The sequence below is a fragment of the Castor canadensis genome, chromosome 5, assembly GCF_047511655.1.
Source record: "Castor canadensis chromosome 5, mCasCan1.hap1v2, whole genome shotgun sequence".
NCBI lineage: Eukaryota > Metazoa > Chordata > Mammalia > Rodentia > Castoridae > Castor > Castor canadensis.
This window is the reverse complement of record NC_133390.1, coordinates 92,146,195-92,167,854: the sequence shown is the minus strand read 5'-3', so window position 1 is coordinate 92,167,854 and position 21,660 is coordinate 92,146,195. Positions and strand designations below refer to the sequence as shown.

General features: G+C 34.6%; 1 protein-coding gene across 17 annotated transcripts in view; it reads right to left on the bottom strand.

Annotated features, from left to right (window-relative positions):
• Positions 1-21,660, bottom strand: part of Tbl1xr1 (TBL1X/Y related 1) — a 151,143-nt gene that overhangs the window by 15,885 nt on the left and 113,598 nt on the right. For all 17 annotated transcript variants that reach the window (XM_074073731.1, XM_074073734.1, XM_020175702.2 and 14 more), the window contains 7 exons: positions 13,653-13,798; positions 11,114-11,339; positions 10,297-10,429; positions 9,733-9,874; positions 8,447-8,510; positions 8,244-8,341; positions 7,085-7,145 (listed from right to left, as the gene is read on the bottom strand). In XM_074073731.1, coding sequence (XP_073929832.1) covers positions 7,085-7,145; positions 8,244-8,341; positions 8,447-8,510; positions 9,733-9,874; positions 10,297-10,429; positions 11,114-11,339; positions 13,653-13,798 — 870 coding nt within the window. The remainder of the gene's footprint in view (positions 1-7,084; positions 7,146-8,243; positions 8,342-8,446; positions 8,511-9,732; positions 9,875-10,296; positions 10,430-11,113; positions 11,340-13,652; positions 13,799-21,660) is intronic.

Genomic DNA, 21,660 nt, shown 5'->3' with positions numbered 1-21,660 from the left:
GTTAAGCTCTGTATACAGTACTCATTATCAGAGACGAAGTATTTAATAAAAAAGATCAGAGCTGGTGTCTGTGGGAAGGAAAAACAAAGCTACTCCTACACTGAATATATGTGAGTATGGTAGTCACTACCCATGTTAAAGTAAACATTATAAACAAATGTTTTGACTATTGTCATACTAATAAGCCAAGGAATACTTTGCACTCGAGAACTTGTAACACGCAGGCGGGATTACAAAGACAGGAAAAGGAAGCCTTACAGCATTTGATAGGAAAAATTTAATCAGAATCTTCAGAATTATAGTAAAACATTTTAAAAAAGACAAAGGACAAGCAAAAGTGAAACTGATTTAACTGTATAAAGATAAATCAGGTAAAAACTAAGATTTAAAGTACAGTTTAAGGAAGCTAATAATTGTAATATGATCAGACCTTAGAAAAACTAGTTTTGGATATAGTTCTGCAGTGAAGAACCATGTTATCAGGACACTATCTGGATATAGTCAGTTTACAAAGGGACATAATACAAAAATGGAAAGGAACTATTTAAAGGGAACTTTCTTCACAGAACTGCCCTGCTCTGCTGCTGCCTGTGTTCTCCATGATGGCTAGTATCTAATTATGGCTGATGGCATATAGTTTTATGGTCGAGGAGGCTTGAAAACCTAACCCCTCTGATTAAAGATGAGAAAACTGTCTTTCCCTGGCTTCTTCCCTCTTTCCCACCCTGCTCTCTTTATCTCCTCGCTTGTTTCTCCTGGAGGAATTTCCATAATAAATCACTTCCCTCCAACACTACAGCCCATCTCTGCCCTCCAATAGCACAATGTGTGAACTCTGCTGCTGCTTGTTGTATTGCAGCATCAGACAGCAATATGGATGAATATCCTGCTCATCTATCAGTCTGCTCTCAGATTAATTTCTGATATTAGGCTCTCCTATGCCTTGAGACCCAACTCTTACAAATTTTCCAGGCTCCTATCTCTAGATAGTAAGCCTATTAAGAGTCCAAAGTCAGGAGAAAGGGGAAGACATACATCCTAGTTAGTCTCTCCCTCAGGCTAGGTCTCTGGAAATGGCTCTTGTCCTTTTCAGTTCAAATTCCCACTAGATAATCAGCTCTTGCCATCTTCTCTACAGTCTCAGGTTGCCTGCAATTGATAATCTCTGGATGACCTCCTATTCCTATGTTTTTCACTCTTCCCAACACCTTCACAATTATTTCCTTGATTAAACTCCCTTTCTTTGATTACCTAAGTTTAGATTCTGTCTCCCTGTTCGGAATAGGAAGTAAACAAAAAAAAAAATTATTGCTTAAAATAGCAGTTTAAAAACACCTTAAAATCTTTCGTTAGTTAAAAAAAAAATGTTTTGGTCTTAAGAAGTGGGAAGTAGAGAGGGAGGCTGAAATTTGTAATTCATTTAGAAGACACTCAAATATATAATAAAATGCTATGAAGAAGGCCAAGTATCTGTCATGATCCACTGGAGTTATAAGCAGTCTGCAAAAGGTGAAAGAAGGTTGAGAAAATTAAAAGCAGCATTAAAACATGGCTCAAGTGATAGAGTGCCTACTTTTCCAGCTCAAAGTCTTGAGTTCAAACCCCAGACCCTGAAAAAATGAAACCAGCTGAAACTATTTCAGGAATGGGGGAGGGGAGATAAAGAAGAATGGTGGAAGCAGTGAATGATGTATTGTAAGAATTTTTGTAAATGTCACATTGTAAACCCCAACACAACAATAATATGCTTTTATACAAAACCCAGTCCCACAAGAAGAAAAGAAGAAAAGAAAAGAAAAGAAAAGAAAAGAAAAGAAAAGAAAAGAAAAGAAAAGAAAAGAAAAGAAAAGAAAAGAAAAGAAAAGAAAGAAAGAAAGAAAAGCATTAAAACAATTATACCATTAAGTTCAGAGAATAAAAATAATCTGTATAAGTAGAGACCGGGATCTAGGGAATGCTGCAACCTGTGTTGTCTGATTAATGTCTGTGATATGCCTGATTCATAAATTACAATGGATACAGATTGTTTTAGCCATCACTATTTTGGGGGGGAGAGGGTGGGGTGACAATTGGGGTTTGAATTCAGGGCTTCACACTTGCCAAGGAGGCACTCTACTGCTTGAGTCCAGTTCATTTTGCTTGTTATTTTGGAGATTTGCCCAGGCGGCCTAAAACATTGATCCTTCCAATCACAGCCTTCCAAAGTAGCTAGGATTAGAGGCATCAGCCACCACTGCCTGGCTAAGAACATACTTTCTTACTTTGCATTTATTCCTAAAAATGAGCCTAGATAGTACAAGTTCTCTACTCTAAAAAGTACCCAACATGTGACAGGTTAGCTCACTACTATGGTCTCAGTTTATACATGACAAAAGAGACAAAGAAAATTCACCTAATTTTTGCTGCATTAAACTTCTAGAGCAAAGATTAAAATTTCTGCCCCTCCTACTGATTTATTTTCACTAACCCATACAGCATCCATAATTTTAACAAATATACAAGTGAAGAAGAGCACATTTATTACTCATTCACTTAAAATCATCCACCCTTTTAAAGTGTAAGAGTTAATGCTTTTTGGAATATTACATTATTAATTTTTAAAATTTGTGGTGAAATATGTATGACACAAATTTTGTCATTTTTACCATTTCTGAATATACAATTCAGTGGCATTAATTATATTTAGTGTTATGCAATAAGCATTATTTACAAAACTTTATCACCCCAAATAGACATTCTAACCGTTAATCAATTCATTCCCCCTCCCCTCACACCTGTTCCTGGTAACTTCTAATCTACTTTTTTTAATAAATTGCCTATTATGAATATTTTATAAATAGAGTATTATATTATTTGACTTTTTATATCTGGCCTACTTCATTTAGTATGACAGCTCAAGGTTCACCGGTTCCGCAGCATGTAAGGACTTCATTCATTTATGACTGAGTAACACTTCATCCTATGTACAGACAAGATTTTTCTTTATTCAGCATCTGCTGATTGACATCAGACTGCTTCTACTTCACGGCAACTGAATAATACTGTTATGAACAGTGATATACAAGTATCTGCATAAGTAAGTCCCTGCTTTCAGTTCTTTTGGGTACAAAGCCAAGAGGGGAATACTATGTCATATGGTAATTCTATGTTTAGCTTTTTGAAGAGCTGTCACATTGTTTTCCACAGCAGCTGCATCATTTTACATTCCCACTAGCAATGTACATGAGTACTAATTTCTCCATAGCTTCATAAATGTTTATTTTTTATTATCATTATCATACTCATTCTCATTGATGTGAAGTGGTATTTCATTGTAATTCATCTAGCATAAGTCACAGTGTTTTATGTTAAAGTGTACATGGAAGAAAACCAAGTACAGTAATTAAAACTATGGTAATTCATGGAATACTACTATTTCTGATCAAGATGAAGAAAACAGGAGCCACATTTTCCTCCTGACCAAAAAACTCAGGAAGCCAATATTGTGCCACTGGGAAAAAAAATGTCCAGGAATTAATTTAAGGAAGAAGTATCTGCCTAGGCTGAGATGAATGGAATTCCTGAGTTGAAGAGACAATGCTGAAAAATGAAGAGCCCAAAGCAGCTAGAATTCTTAGGATAAAGTGCCAAAAGGGAGGAAGTTATGCAAACAAAGATTCTAAAGATTCTTCAGAGGCTAGGGAAACTAATCAGCACAAATGTGTGAATAAGCAGCTGAGATTGGGATGAGTAAGGGAGAAAACACTCACAAGCCTGAGAAGAAAAAATGTCTGCTACTCAGGGCCTTATGCTTGCTAAGCAAGTGCTCTACCACTTGAGCCACACCTCCAAACCCACTTAACAATTCTTGTAAGCAAGACCCAAAGGAATCTACTCATTTCTAAGTAATGTTGTGTTCCAGAATAAATCTCACATATAAGAATACAAAAATAGCCCATAAGTAAAATACATGTTGTCTTACTTCTAAATCAGTAGGAACCAGGCATGCAAAGGCACATAAAAAAATCGAATCATTGAAAGTAACCTAAGACAGACATAAATGTTAGAATTACCAAAGACATTAAAGTACTCACAAGTATATTACATGTTTTAAAAGTTAAGTAGAGACAAGGAATAGTTAAGTCAAACTTATAGAGTTGAAACTATAACATGTGAGATGGAAACTGCACTGGATGGAATAATCCACAGATTAGTTTCTGAAAAGGAAAGGATCTGTGAACCTCAAGGCAGAAGAGAAACTACCCAAAATAAGAAACAAAGAGAAGACTGGGGAGAAAACAGCACCAGTAGGCTGTGGGACAATTCTGAAGCAGACTAATCAGAATTTTTATATTTATATGAATTTCAAGCAAAAAGCAGAGGCTGGAGGGAAAAATTTGAAAAAAATAATGTTCAAAGCATTTTCAAATGAGGAAAACTACAAACCAAAGCAGCAAAATGAACTCCAATGATAGGAAACATAAAGAAAATTATACCAAGGAAAAACACATTCAAATTGTTCAAAGTCAGTGACAAGGAGAAAATCTTAAAAAGCAGCCACAGAAAAAAAATACAAGTTAGCAGATTTCAAACTGAGAGTAATGCAAATGTGGACAGCAATATATTTTTAAGTACTAAAAGAAAAAAATCTCTCAACTCATAATTCAAAGCAGAAGGTACAACAACCAGCAACGCTGTCTTTTCAAAATGAAGGTACTATAAAGACTTTTCAGTATATACCTGATAAGGAACTTATATCCAGGAAATATAAATAACACACAAACTTTTACTAATAAGAAAGCAGCTCTTAAAAAGACACTTTACCAAATAAGATAAACACAAGGGAAATAAACACATGAAAAAATACCTGGTATTAGGAGTCATTAAGAAATGCAAATAAAACCATATTGAGATACTGCTGCACAACTATTAGAGTGACTGCAGCTAGACAGAATGGCTATACACCAAGTACTACAAAGGATACAGACGGACAAGAATATCTTCTGCTGGTGAGAATGTAAACCATTTTGGAAAAAGAAACCACTTTGAAAACGGTTTGGCTGTTTCTTAAGTTAAACCATACATCTCTCTCAAATGGTATGAGCATTCTACTACAAGTTATTTGCACAAAAGACATGAAATACATGCCCATGTAAAAACTTTTGAATGTTTGTAGCAGTTTTATCTGCTAACAGCCCCAAACTGGAAATAACAGAAATTTACTTCAATAGTTGAGTAGATAAGCTGTTTGTTTATACACAATATTACCAGTAATAAAAAGAATAACATGCAGAAGGATTCAAAATAATTATGCAGACTGAAAACAGCAAGGGGGAGAGGGAGGAATGTACAGTATGATTTATTTTTACATAATGGAAACTAATCTCTGGTGACAAAAAGATGATCGGTGGTTGCCTGAAAATGAAATCATGACTTCTTGACTAAATGACAAAAGGAAACTTTTGAAGATAACAGATGTGTTCATTATCTTGAGTGTGGTGACGGTATAAATACATCTAAAAATATATCTGCCCGGTGTGGTGGCTCATGCCTATAATCCTAACTATTTGGGAGGCTGAGATTGGGCGGATCATCGTGAAGGCTAGCCCAGGTAAATGGTTCATGAGGCCCCCATCCCCAAAACAACCAGACCAAGATGGAGGTAGGGTTCAAGCAGTGGAGTGCTGGCTCTGTTAGCATGAAGCCCTGGGTTCAAAAACTAGCCCCACCTACCCCACTCCCAAAAATACATGTGTATGTGTATATGTGTAAATCAAGGTGTTCAAGGTTAAGTATATATAGTTCACTGTACATGAATTACTGAACAAAACTGCACACACACACATACACACACACCATGGTAGGGTAAACAACATTATTTGTAAAATGACTTCAGCACTCTCTCTCTTATCAGGCTGCAATCAGGACTCAATGGGATAATGTACACAGAGAGTCACATTTCTCCCACAGTTGGCATTCATCATATGGTAGCTAGTAATGACAGCACACGTATACTAGTTTCAACTTCACATCACTCCTGCGATGTGTGTAGGAGACAGCCAAAAGCCTAAGAAAATGCTATTTTGGGAAGGACAAGGTAAAAAGGAAGTAAGACAAACAGGAAAAACTTACAGATGCAGGTTAGTGTGGCAAACTAATCAAGTTGAACTGTTTATTATTTAACATGCTGCTTCAAACTTATTCTATTTAGATACTACAGAAAAGTCATTTTGTGTCGTAGTTTGGACACACTAAGTAGAAACAGACAAAAAAGCAAAATGTCTGACACTACAAGTTTCAATTTTAAATCTTTTACAAAGATTTGAGAACCAGAGTTACTACAGCCTCCAAATCAAAACTGCCCAACTACCGTTAAGTCCTGAAAGAAGCACCTGAATGAGGTAATTGTAATAGTTATTAGGTATCTTGTTGAAGTTAGCATCATTTAGTTACTGCATAAAGAAACTCACTAAGAGCAGGCACAAAGGTTCTACGCTGAAAAGGGGTGAAGGTAGTAACTTAGCTGTCCCTCCTCAAGAAGCTGTATGTCCTGGCACATGGCTGTATATCATGCAGGAAGAAGCACCATTATTTATTAAAAGAGAAATCCATCTAAGACACCAAAATTCCACCAATACTGGGGAAGTCTGTTTGTTACTTATGTACACAAGAGAACTTAGATACATCTAAAATGAAAAAAAAAAATGACAATACCTAAATTTACAAGAGTTTATATCTTTATACATGCCATTTATTCTTATCCTTATAACCAGTAGGTATTAACTGTCATTTACTAATAGTGAAAACAAGGCTCAGAAGGGTTAAGTAATTTGCTCTATCTTAAAGCTTGGTAAGTAGATTGGAACTAGCAAATATAGGTCTTTCAATTCACAAATTTATGTTCTTTCCACTAAATAACACCAGGCTGCAAATGCTTTCTTTATAGCACATTTCACAGCAAACATTTGATAGCAACTCCTGAATGGACTAGTAATAATACTGTTATTTGACACTTTTAAGATTTTAAATGAGTTATATGCTACTAAAAGTTTAACATGAAAAACAGGAGAAAGCTTCAGCTTTCATGTAAATTGTAAAAATTTACCTGAATGAAAAGGAAACTGTTGCTTGGCTTCACCAGTATGTGCATCCCAAATAATTGTAGTCTAAAATTAAAAGGAAAAGAAAAACAAATTGCTATGAAGTTAAAAGGAGTATATCATGAATTCATAAATTAGATGTCTAACTGTATTAAAGCAGAATGAAATGTCAGAGTTGATTTAGTTTTAAACATTTATTTTATACCAAATAGTATTAGGCTACCTATACCCCACTTGGGAGGAAATGATTACTAAGCAGTTTAATTCTTCCCTGTTGATTTTTTAGTCATTAATTTACTTCAACTAACAATTATTGGTTGTCAACAAATTAGACTATTTAATAAACTCTACTCCAATAGCATATTTAAAATAAGACATAGTTGTTGAGTTATACAGTGGTAAATTCTTGTTAAAGTGAAATCAGCTACTTCTCGATATTCAAGGACTTTTAAAAGGTTACATTTACAGAAAAAAAAAAAAAGCAGTTTGAATATTTGTAATATTGAACACAGGAGCCTAACATATTGTTTGTGGCAGTGACTATCAATAGGGCTTTTCTCTCCCCTTCCCAGACTCCTTCATTGTCATTTTTTATTGCTAACTAAATAAAGTCTGAACCAGCTTCTGTTCACTTCTCTGTATGACATCACATATTTAATTATTAGCATGTTCTTGCCTAGATCAAAATAATCTAAGCCCTAAATTATTTGAAGAGGTATGGTAGAGGGGGTGAGATGTGAGGAAGAGGACGTATTTTCAACCCATCCACATTTACCAATCTAATTAGGTAAAGAAAATTAGAAAAGTCCTGCATTTCTTATGTTGCAATTAAGCACCAGGACTTCAGTTAAGATCTATATTTACTGATAAGAAAAAGTACAGAGGCAAAAAGTGCAACAAGTACGACATTTCATTATGGTTCAAATTCTAGCAAAAATTAGTAGTGGTCACACAGATAAAAGACAAAGGACAAAATAAGTAGATTCAGAAAAATGAGCTGATATAAAGCATAAGAAAGTATCTCTATTACTACTAAAAATTCATACTTGAATTTCCCAAGTATGAATGTTGTGTTTAAGCGATTAGGAGAAAAGAAAGAAATATGACTTTCAATTATCCTCTGTAATATGTTAACAGACAGAAAGTAGTGCAATGTTCACTTACTTTATCTACTCCAGCACTTAGGATGAAATTTCCTTTCTTATTCCATTTTAATGCAAATATAGGGCCTTTATGCTGTCCTAAAGTACTAGCAAGATTACCTAAAAATCAAAAAAAACAAAAACAAAAAACAAAAACCTGTAAAATTACTTCAAACTTTCTAACTTAGATCAACAGCAAAGTAAAAAGGTAAATGCTTCACTTACCATCCTTAGTCCATATTCTGGCAAATCCATCATATGAACCAGTTGCTAGAAGTGTACCTTCACTCTGTCAAGGAAACACATTTCATTCATTATATAGTCTAGAAAGGCCAATTAGTAGCTATTAAAATAGTTCATGTATAAATCTCAGGAACAGCAGACCCTTGACATTCTCCCCTTCAAAACTTATCTATTCCTGCACGTCACCAATGTTCACTTTTAGCTTTATATCTAATTCCAACAATGACGATAACTGCTTTAGAGAAGAATCGAAAATATCACTCTGATGCATGTCCAAAGATCTCTTATATTCTCACAGACACACATGACTAAGGGTGGAAGCACAGTGGTAGACTGGGAAGAACATTAAAAAAAAAAAAAAAAAATCACAATTTCAGAATGATTTAACATAAGTAAAAAGCAAAATCTTCTAAAATATTTAACGCTGATAACAACTTTTTATATGGCCCTCCCTCTAAATCCTTTGGTATCTAAACGAAGGGGGGGGGGTGCGCACGCAGAGACAGAGACCCATACAATACTGTTTCAGATTATCAGATTCTTAAGCAATAAATGTTTCTTTCATTTGTTAATAACTTTTCTTTTGATTTTTTTTCTTTTTTTTGATGGTATGGGGGTTTGAACTCAGGGCTTCACACTCGCTAGGCAGGCACTCTACCACTTAAGCCACTCCACCAGCCTTGTTAGTAACTTCTTACTATGAGGTATTAGCCAATAAAAAGGGCAACAAAAGGAAAAGAGCCAGAAAAAGACCACAAGATGACTTCATAGTTAATAAAAATGGATATAGTTGTCAAAAAAGTACTTTACCAGGAGAAAAAATTTACATTAACTTCTCTAAACTTATATTCCTGATTGTGCCTTCCTTGGTTAACAGTGTAACAGGTCCTGAGTTCAATCCCCAGATTGAATTAAGCAGGCAATTGCTGAGGCAGTAGATGCTACTGGAGATAAATGAAATCCTGCCTTAGTTGGTACTGTTTTTATGCTTTTGACAAGGACACTGAAAATTTAAAATTGCCTATTTTGGACCTCTCAAGCCATTCAGCTGTACAGGCAAGTGATAAACACTGCTTTTAGGAACTGCAGGCTCAGTCCTACTGGATCTGTAAATCCCTTGGCATTTTACCTGAGGAACATGGTACCAACTTGAAACCAAAAGCAGTATATCCTATTTGCATACTCTATGCAATGCCAAGTTTCCTTTAAACTACAGATTCCCAAATGTTTTCATTCACGGATCACTCAACCAAGAAAAGAATACTCACATTCCAATCTAGAGATGTTACATCCTTGTTGCTTGGAACATCTTGACCTCCTTCTCGTATACAATGCCTAAGTACTAACTGTGTGGAGCCACTAGTGCTATTTTCACTAAGATTCCATATTCTTGCTGTTGAGTCTCCAGACCTAAAAAGTATACAATGTACTTTAAATACTCTTGACACTTACAAGTGTCCCAGAATAAAACAACATATTTATATCTTATTATTAGTAATAAGGCAAATAAAAAGTAGACTACCAGGAATTTCCATTTCCATTATTTTTCCCATCCTACATTTGGGGAACCTAAGCATTACTGAAGTAATTCTACAACTACTTCACAAAACAATAAAGATTTACTGGGGCAAAATGTCTACAAACAAGCAATAAGCTAGTTTTGAAAGTCTTTTAAAGCTAAACATAATGGCCTATCCCTGAAATTTCAGCACTTGGGAAGCAGAGGCAGAAGGATCACAATTTGAGAACACTCACAGTTACAAAGTAAGACCAGTTGCACTGTCCTCCCCTTCTCTCCCCCAAGCCACTTTAGAATCACATTGGAAACATACCCTGATGCCAGGAGATCACTAACAGGGTTCCAGGCACAGATGAAAACTTCAGATTCATGGCCCCGTAAAACGACTGCTTTATTAGGGGGGATTTCAACATCCCCATCCACTTCCATCATGTCAGTATGATTATCTGCATCACGGTAAGTAAGTGGAAAATGCCAGTTAGATAATACTATAATATAGGGGAGGTGGGACTCATAACCAGCAAATACTCTACTTCCTTTATAATATACAACTTTTTTTTTTAAATAAACTATGTCAGGTTAAGCTGAACATGAATATACCATCTTTGTCACACAGAAAATAAATTCCTAACTTTGTGCTATGATTACACTACTTTTAAATATAGAGGGGCATTTAGGGGGATAAGGAAGATAAAAAGGCTAGACCTAAACATGTTTAAAAGTACAAAATAGTTTGAATTAAATATAGTGTTCAGCAATACCATTCTGAGTTTCTGCCAGTAGGGGTTGCTGGTATCATTCATGTCACCTTTACAACATAAGTAAGACATATACATGTCAGTGACTACATTTGTTGATGACCAGTATTACAAATTTTATTTAGAAATCAAATGCAGATGCAAAAATTCATTTAAGGGTATGAAAAGGGTTTTCAGATATATTAAAAAGAAAATAAAGTCAATAAAATAAATTTAGCTTTTTGGAGCCTTAGGAATAAAAGTGTGAACTGTGTGATACAAGTTAGGGGACCAAGCTAGTATAAACACATGAAGTTATTTCAGTTTAAAAGATAGGACATCCTAGTAAAGCAAAATGTTTCTCTGAAAAATATTTTGAACATTCTTTCTTACTTGCTATAGTGTGTGCTCCATTTTCCTCCCCATTTGCTGTGTTTTCTCCATTTTTTGCAGATCCTTGTTGATTAGTGGCAGCTGAGGCAGTTGCAGCAGCCGCAGCTGCCTGTTGCTGGGCAAGCTTATCTCTATAAGCTTGTTGTCTTGTTTGTACCACATCAGGCATTACGGCATCTATCAAGGACAAGGACTCTATGGGTCTACCATCAAACAAGGTACCATCCTGGATATGGAAAAAAAAAAAAAAATCAAAGAATTTAAGGCTACTTGTATTTAATCAACAGAAGAAATGAACATCTTTATTCTTAGAAAAGCACTTAGACAGTTTTCTGAACTCATTTTAAGAAGGCAGGGAGAGAAGGAAGAAGAACCTCAAGAGGAAACAGCAAATGGCTGCTCAATTTTCCTCTTCACTTAGTTCATGTTGTTAAATGTTGTAGAGATACAAATGAAACATAGGAGGTCACTCATGTAGGCCCAGATGATTAAAAAAAAAAATTTCATTAGATTCCAAAATTCTCAGTCAAATACAATGACCAATATGGAATAGGTCATACAATGATGAGAAGTTTGATGTCATAAACACAGTGAACTCTCTACATCCACTGGTTTGAATCTACAGATTCAAAAAACTGTGTCTGCACTAAATACATTCAGACTTTTTTCTTGTCATTATTTCCTAAACAATACATAGTAAACATTATGTAGCATTTACATCATACTATGTTATAAGTAATCTAGAGATAATTTAAAGTATAGGGAAGAATTGTGTAGTCTATGCAAATATACCATTTTGCGTATGTAACTTGAACATTTGCAGATTTTTGATATTTGTGGAAGATTGTGGAAACAATTTTCAAGGATATTAAGGAGTGATTGTAGTTCTTAAAGAACTACAAACTAAAACTTTTACAATAACTGGTGGACTTGAAAATTTGTTGTGATTTGATTAAGATATTAAACTAAAATAGACTTCAGATATTATATCATACAATCATGAAATTTTACTAATGTTGAAAGCCAAGAATAACAATGTTTAAAAACTTGTGGAAGTGACACAGGTAATCAATAGAAGCTGGGATCTCTTAACCCAGCACTATTCAAAGTATGAACCAAAGATAATTTACCAGGTGATGGTAAATTCAGAGGCTAGAGGTGAAGCTCAACGATAAACAGCTTGCCTAGCATACAGGAGTTCTTGGGCTAGATTCTCAGCCTTTCTCCCAAGACCCCCACCCCCACCCAACAGATTCAAGCCCAGAGAATCAAAATCTCTGAAGAAAAGCTCAGAAACTAGTATTTACCAAGCATGCTTGGTGACACTTATCTACACTAATGTTTCAGAAGTTCTATTATAAAAGAGGCTATGCTCTCCAGTAAGCCCAAATAGAGACATAGACACAGATCAAGTCAGAAGGAGTTGAAACTATTAGGAACATGCATGCAAGAAGCCTGGTTTACTTAAATTAGTGAACATACACTATTGACAACCTACATTGCTGTGATGGGGCACCAAAACATAACACATGATTTTGAACTGCCAAATGTAATGGAGTATTTGAGGAAAGTAATTTAACTTAAAAGCAACTAAAAAATACTAAAACCAATAGAGATACACTGTAAAATATTATGTTAAATTTAGACAAAAATTTCAACAAAAATGAAAGTTCACCTCTGACCAGTGGTAAAACTTATCACCCTTTGTAATAAAGCATACTTTGAAAGAGAAAGTGCTAACAAGGAGGATACATTTAATTTAGTGAGCTTTCATTCACTGAAATGAAGAAAGCCCATAAATCAAATTTTCATATGCTATATAATTATAGTAATAAATATTGATGAAGAAATCATAGACATTTCCATTAAGATTCTTGCAAAAAGGAAGAGACATGCTAATCTCTTACATGAGAAAAAAGGGGGAAAAGCTCCTGAAGTCCTGAGTCTTGGCCACACATGAGAATTTTAGGCTAGACCAGGGGGTTGCATACTTCTAAAAGACCAGATAATAAATTGTTACTTTAGGCTTTGCAGGCCATAATGTCTGTCGTAACTATTAATGTCTGCCATAAGCAATTCATAAATGAATTAATGTGGCTGTGTTTCAATCAAACTTTACAAAATGAGGGAATAAGTGGAATCTGCCTCTTGTGTGAACCATAGATAGGCAAGAGGGTCAAGAATGAGGTTCAAATATAAATTGGTTTCCAAAATCAATGTATAGCTAAAGTTGAATTTCGAATTTTCTACCATCAATTTGGCCTCAACATTGCAAAGCACAATGTTGCTGTGTTAATGAAAATTATTTGCTAATGCTTAATAATAAAAAAAAATATTAAATGATATAAGCTGCAGATAGTGGTTCTTAAAACTGGGAGCCAAAATGCCTGGCAGTGCAACCCAATTTACACATGAGGAGTATCACTCTTGCTAACCCAGTGAAGCTCAAGTCAGATACCAAATGAGCAAACAAATAAGACAGCTAATTTAGGAATGCACTCAAGAGTAAGAATCAGTATTCAAAGTAAGTCTGCCTTACCTCATTAATACTAACTTCTGCCTCCACATACTGTAGACCTTTCTGGATGATAGAAATCAATGCAGCAGGTGGGACAAGGGCACCATTTATATTAGATTGACTTATATGGCTTTCTATACCAAAGGTAAATGCTGAATGAGAAAATCCTAAAAGCAAAAGAAAAGATATGAGTATTTATTTTCCTAGTGGCAGCACATTAAATAACACAAATGAAAAAATCTCTACAATTTTTCAAAATCATATCCCATTATTTGAAACCCTAGACTGATAGCTCAAGTATACGATTAAACAAAAGAAATATCAAAGTCTAAACATGTTAGCTCTTATATTTTTCCCCTTTCTCTTGATTACTTATATAATCTTTAAAATTTCTAGTACCTAATAGATTACATGGCTTCAGATTTTCTAAATTTAGCAGTGAAACATACTGTCTTCAACAAAAACCATCAAATTTAAAAAGTTGAACACATTTTGGAAATTACATGATTCAACTGCTTCACTTAAGATTATTGATACCAAAGTAGATTAGGTGACATTTAATATCTCTGTGATATACTTAATTTTCTACATACATATTGTCAAAACACCTTGATTATGTAACTTTTTCAAAGGAAGTGAAAGAAAAACCACAAAATAAAAAAATAGAAATTCTAACACAAATTCATTTTTATGTATGAAACGACTGCTTTAAAAAAATACAATTCTAAGCCACACAGTAACTCGTCTAAATGAACACTTAAGGAAATGAAGAGCTAGCAAATGAAAACCCAGTTTCTAGGTCTCCTTCAACAATTATTTACCTTTAATTTGAAATACTTAAAAACTAGAATGCTTGCATAACAAAAATCTTGTTGGTCTTTTATTTTTTAAATGAGAGTCTAGTCCAAATTCAAAAGTAATGTTCTAGTAAACTGATAGACCAAAGGCCTAACAGAACATTCATTATTATACAGTAATTGCTGTAACATATCTTAAAACAAATCAACTTGTATGTCATATAGAATGCTATGGAATTTTCATACTTTGATAAAGTGAATAAGCTTAATAAACTTTGATTAAGTGAATAAGCTTATTTTGATTCTTGAATAAACTTATTAATCTATGCAACAACTGTGATATGTAATTGTTTTATTCTATTTTTTTCAGTGTTTACTCTTTTTTTGCATTCTGTACTTCTACTCTTAGGCTCTTCGTAGTATCCATGAATACTCTATGATAAAATATTGTGGGCTCACAAATAGTATGTGGTTAGGAATATCTTAATTGGCGCATTGATAGTCAAAGTACACCTAAGATGATTTTCCTTACACTCCCTTTTCCCCTCTTTAGAACACCTAACCATTCCTTATCTGTAGTGGGAGAGATAAGAAGTGAAAACATGCTTCTTTTAAGACCACGATTTTAACCTCCTGATTTTGCCGATAGGGGTGATTATGAATATATCTTTATAGTCTTCACTTTAATCTGAGCTCACAAAGATATATATATATATACACACACATATATAAATACAATGGGGGTGGGGAATGCCATTTTGAATTATTCCTATCAGGAAACCTACAACTCCTGAATATGAGTAGATTCCAGATTGCCAGGATAAAAAGATAAGACAAAAAACTTGGGAGGATGAAGAGAAAGGGTACAAAGCTTCAGCAACAAAATCCACGAGTCGTGAAGTTAGAAATTCCTGTTTCTAATTATATCCCTATGTTAACTCCTTCAATAAATCAAAAACAGGAAAAGAAGTCAACTAGCCAAGTGACTTAGACATTTAAGACGACTTCAAGATTGAGGACATCATTTATGAAAGGCCTATATAATGCGCTCAACACCATATACACACGATTTTATTATGTTATAATCTAAATTAATTCATGGAAAGACATTAAATAAGAGAGGAAGGATTCAAATTCATGCAGACACACTTCACTGGTCCTCTTCAAAAGTCAGAATATGATCAAGGACAAAACTAAGGCAAAGAATGAGCTCCTGCTTCTTGACAAGACAGTAAAAGTACATTACTCTGTTTTCAACTCAAGAGTCTTGGAAAGTGGTGTAAGTGGTACACAAAATATTGTAACATCTTACTACATTTTACTATTTGGTGCCAGGATTTTAAAAATGTTTTGATTCTGGTAAGGTTTATGAATTGTACAAAGTGTACGATGCCCATATATTCTATTTTTGGGTACAATTTAAATAAGTCAAAACTGTTATATTTAGACCCTAATTTGTTCACAGAATTTAAGCTTAAAGTAATAATATACCCAAGAATATCCCTGGAGTTGCAGATAGTTTTGCCGATTTTAGCTGACATCCTGCATCCATCTTTCCAGGTTTGTCAGACCTGGAGAAAGAAGCTATCCCACGTGCTCATGCTCATCTCAGATTATTGCGAATGTGTTCAGTTAGAATGCTCTCGAACAGTAAGAAAACAATCCTGAAGTAATCATTAGCACTGTCTTGGCCCTTCTCATTAATATTCACCCCAGAGAAGGTCCAAACTTACAAGCTCTGCTTAAATGTTAAATTCAACATCTGTAATGCTTCTTTATTACAAATCACAACACCCACGGCAACTCAAAATCATTATGTTTAAAACTTCTGACTTCATTTCATTATATCTCTAAGTCATAGTAACTTCCACCTCTTCCTTGACCTCTGGTATCTGACCATTTGCCAGATTCTACCATTCTACCTCCAGATTCTATCACCCTATCTTCTCTATAGACACTCATCATCTGTCCTTGCCTGCTAGAAACTGAATTTAGCAGTCCCTTTCCTACTCTGCTTATTATTGCCATGAATTTCCTTCTTCTCTTCCCAATTCAGTACACTGATAGAATACTACCACAAAATTAAAAGTGATCATACCACTTTTTTTGGGGGGTGGGGGGAATGACTGGGGTCTGAACTCAGGGCTTCCCACTTGCAAAGCAGGCACTCTACTGCTTGAGCCACACCTCCATCCATTTTGTTCTGGTTATTTTTGGAGATTGGGGTGGGGGGTGGGGTCTCTCAAAATATTTGGCTGGGCTGGCCTTGAACCTGGGTCCTCTCAATCTCAGCCTCCCAAATAGCTAGGATTACAGGTGTGAACCGCTGGCACCTGGCATCATATTACTTCTTACTGAACACTATTAAAGATCCCCTTGGCCTTCATAATAAACTCCTATGTATGGCACACAGTTCCGTAACCTGGCCCTACCTCAGTCTCAAGCCTTACCTCCCCAATTCCACACACCTGGTTTTGTTCTGAGTAAATATTATATTTAAGTGATGGCAAATTCTTGGAAACTAGTAGGGTACCTTACTTAACAGTAAATCAATGAATATTTGTTAAATTAGAATGTAATCCTACCATGAAGTATTTTGGCACATATGAAAATCTATGACTTCAGAAAAAGCACATGACTTGAGTCTTCCTTGAAAAACAATCTAAAGTTTATGCCCCTCTCCCCCACAAAAGGAAACATATTTATAGGAAATACTTTTTCAGGCACATCTTTTGATTTACATAGAAGACAAATGGGAGTGCCTAAATCTGTGAACTGTTGAAATATGGCATGATTACTTAAAACAGCATCCTTTTATAGGGGTAAGAGTAAATCTGACATAAACAGATTTTTATGTAACACTTGCTAGTGTAATTAAGACTTAAGCAAGCAAAAGAGAGGTACCTAAGAAGGAGACTAAAAATCATGAGGTCCAGTATGCAGTTCATTCATAATAGAGACAAAACACTGGCAGAGGTGTGTGCGTGCGTCACAGATCATGAAACAACAATTTCCAAATTGCTTGTTATAGAGTGCTTTCCCTTGAGATGTTATATTCTCAAATGGAAGGCAGTACTTCAAAGTCTGGAAACTCTAATTTGCAAAGTAAATACAAGAATTAAAAAATGGTCTTAAATCCTTAATTATGGTAAAGAGTGTCTGAACAAGCTGATTTACAAAGGAGAGGGGGGAGCTTAATTATGAATACAACAGAGAATGGATTTATTCGATACACCATTTAAGCTTCAAAATGGTCCCCAAAATAACATTTCTGTTAGCATGATCACACCTTCTTTTGTGTCCGAAACTGTTTCCAACTTTGCCCTTCAGATCCAGATTGTACAAAAGGCAAAAGGGAAGAAGGGGAGATGTCATAGGTGGGCTTGGATACTGAAGAGTTAGAGTGAGTACTGATACAATTCTGTGCCCCGATTTTGCCATTTAAGGTTCACCTCAGCAGTGGAGCACTTGGATCCATGCACAAGGCCCTGAAATCAATCCCAGTACTACCCCACAAAACAACAAAAACTACAACCATTTTGTATGAATTCTATTTTCGAAAATAATTTTCATACCATAATATTCAGCAAATGAATGTATTTGGACAATAAATTACTCATACAATAGCTTGACATTTGGACTTATATAATGGTCACCATTTTAAAAGGATCTTACCTCAAATATCAGTATATATAGATTTTTGCCATGTGTAATTTTGTATTAAGAGATTCCTTCAAAAGCTGAAGGGAACCTGAGCATTTCAAAGGTTTTATCATTGCCAAATGGCTTTCCCAAAAAATTATGCAAATTCATAATGCCACCAATATTTGTGTATTTTTTTATATCCTTGCTACACTGGCTATTTCTAAAATAAAAACAAACCAAAAAATTTAAGATTACCAATTAAGATTCAGCACATTCTCAGTTTGGCAAGTATTTTAAAGGACCACTGTCCTTTAGAAGTACATTAGTAGGAACATGCAGTAGAAATTTTATGTGCTAGCAAAACATAGTCATTCTGCTTACAAAATAATAAACACTGACTTGGAAGTATAAAAATACTTTAATTACCAGCATATATGGCAACTGTTTGCTGTTTATTGTTAATTGGCCAAGTACACAACTGTATGTGTCAAATGCAGGTTATTCTATATTTTGTATATTATAATGCAAAGTTATGTACCTACTTACACTTATGTAATTAGTCATCAACTAACAAAAGTCAGAAGGAAAATTGAAAGGGGGGTATGGAAGTGAGTGAGATCCATCTCAAAAATAACCAGAGCAAAAGGACTGCAGGTGTGGCTTCAGCACTTGAGCTCTACACCTGCCTCACAGGCAGGAAGCAGAGTTCCAACCCAGTATCACCAAAAAAATTAAAAAATAAATAGTAAAGGAAGGTAAGGTACAGGAGAGAAAAGATAATCCTTCATAAAGCCAACACTTTAAGCCTATAATACATATATCAAAACCTTGAAATAACTTTTTTTGGGTGGGGAGACGCTTCTAGAAACTGAATTCAGGATAGTGTTCTAACACTTGAGCCACACCCCAAGCCTCATCACCTTGAAATAAATGGCAAATACATGCAAGATAAACCTCAGTTCTAAAAACATAAGGTTTTTCCTTATAAATAATAGTATTCAGAATCACAATTTAGAAAATAACTCATTTTAGTAATAAGGGCATTTTGTTTTTGTAACTTCTAGTCTTTCAATGGCTAAGTACTTCATCAATAGCAAAGTTATGGAGCTCTTAACACATAAGAGATGACAGTTTAATACACAATTATCCTCCAAACCAAATACACAATTTAAACAATAAAAGTACATCTTATACAAACCAATAAGAAAACTGAGTAACAGAAACTTTACAAGTAATTAACAGGAACAATTCATTTAGGGGAAAAAAGGAGGGGAGGTGAAACTGAAAAACTACAGGAATCAAGGTGGTGCAAAAGGGGGAAGGGCTAGGAAATTTTAAAGGTCTAAGTCATCTTAGCACTTCTACAATTAACACTATATCAGGTTTCTATAACTTAGCATGTACCACAACACATATGGTTGTTAGATGAGTTATAGGGCCATTAAACTAATGCCCGTGGGCAAACGCTAATTAAAAGAACACTGAATCAAGTCAATCATCACAGTACCGCATGTTAAATATCTCAATTTTCAACTCATCTCAAAAGGAAAAGCATTATGGGTCTACGTCATAAAAGTGCAGAATGATGGGGGTCAAAGTAATATGCTTATGGTGAACTTTCTAGAGATAAAAATGAGAAAAATGTGAAATTATAACACTTAATAAAAACTCAATGATAAGTAATACTTTTAATTTTTATGTTGGGGATGGCATATTTGAAACAAAGAGGCCCACTAAACATTTAAGGCTGAATATTACAACATACTCCATTTTCAACAAACAAATTCTATAAATAAGGGAAAAAAAATCTCTGAAAAGGTATACAATTTGGGTGAAGGAGAAGGTCTTAACAAATAATATCATCTAGCACCAATAAATAGTAGTATAAAATACTTAAGAGTAGTATCACTTAAGTGATTTTATTCCCTCTGGAGATGAATGCCATATCCATTGAACAGTCAAAATATTTTCAGACCATGTATTTACCAAAATAGAGTAAAATTTTTATAAGGTGTTTCTGAAGAGCCTTTGGATAATAAGATAAGTAAGGATATTCTGTTTTCCTTTTTGGTAGCCTTCACAAAACAATCCTTTTGCACAGAGCCGTTTTGTGCCAAGATTATTCCTTTCCTGCATATCTTCTGATCCAATTCAGCACTTTTACAGGGAGGACAGTAATTTTTAGACTCTATAGTTTCTTTTGTGTTGCTTTAAATATTCCACAAGAATAAGCTGTGGCCTAAATGCAACTTATATTATATTTCTTAAATATTTAATGAGTGATTCTCAATAGGTATGCCTTATGAGTTATGGTACTGAATATACTGAATCCCAAAACAGCCTTGACAATGAATTACTGGACCACATGATTTCAAATTAGAATCTATTGGAAAATGGACACATTTATATATAATTAGTGATCTGAATGAAGAAATAGCTCTTGGAATATGTGGCAAATCTCCAGATCCACAGTCACTTTGGAAATGTTATGGGGGAGATTCTAGGTTTCACCTGAACCCTGTTTTGAGTTCTCAGACCTATAAAATCCATAAGTTCGCTACTGCCTCCCATTTCTGAAAGTAATTTCAAATGAATGTCTCACAGCTTCCTTGATAACAAAAACATACCTTATCATTTCTGAGAAACCAATACGTCACTTCTTTAGATAACCTCATACTCCAAATTTCTGTATATGTACATTTCATTCTTTCTACTCTATCATGATTAGTTACTAACTGCAACTCTTCTTTCAAGATATTGTGAACATACTACATATGTGGTGTCAACTTTCTTGTCAATTCTAAATGCCTTCTAACTAATACAGAGCAGTAGCTTTGTAACTGTATTAGGCCTATAAATCCCCTGGGACCTTTGTAAAATACAGATTCCCAGATCCCCACATGCCATTTCTTAAGTGATTCTGATGCTGGTGGAGCAGAGAATCAGACTTTAGAATGCTGGTTCCTAAGTTTACGGCAAGATGAATTCTTAGCAAAACTGCCGTAGGCCCAAATGGCATCAGCAAAATCTTATTTTTCACCCATAAATCATAAAGTAAATAGGAAGCCATGATTTTTATCAAGAGACTATTCACCTTTTATAAAATGTTACTTAACATGTATTTCATCACCAGTAGAAACTAAAAGATTACAAAAAGTACTCCTAATAATGCAATATATAATTATTGATAAATGGCTTAATATGACACATACTGCAACCTAAAACCACAGAACTTAGAGAAGGGTTTGCTCTAAGAACATAAGTAACTTTAAGACGACATGGTAACAGGTAAATCACTGGATACTGTTTTAAATTAAGCCAGAATATTATACTGCTCCATTTCTCCTCACTGTATTGTCTCATAAGAAGATAAAATAAAAATCTGTAGACTTCTGTCCAGAAAATCTGAGTACTCATTAACACTCTTAACTTCATTTTGCCCTACTTTATTTCAGCATAAACCGAGTTACAGGACATTGTTGAGATGGTTTATGGTTTCTGATCTCCAAAAACAGTAATGCCATTTGCTTTGACCTAAAAAGTTGTGTTTCCAAAACACCAATAAGCCTTTTACATATATTCCTATC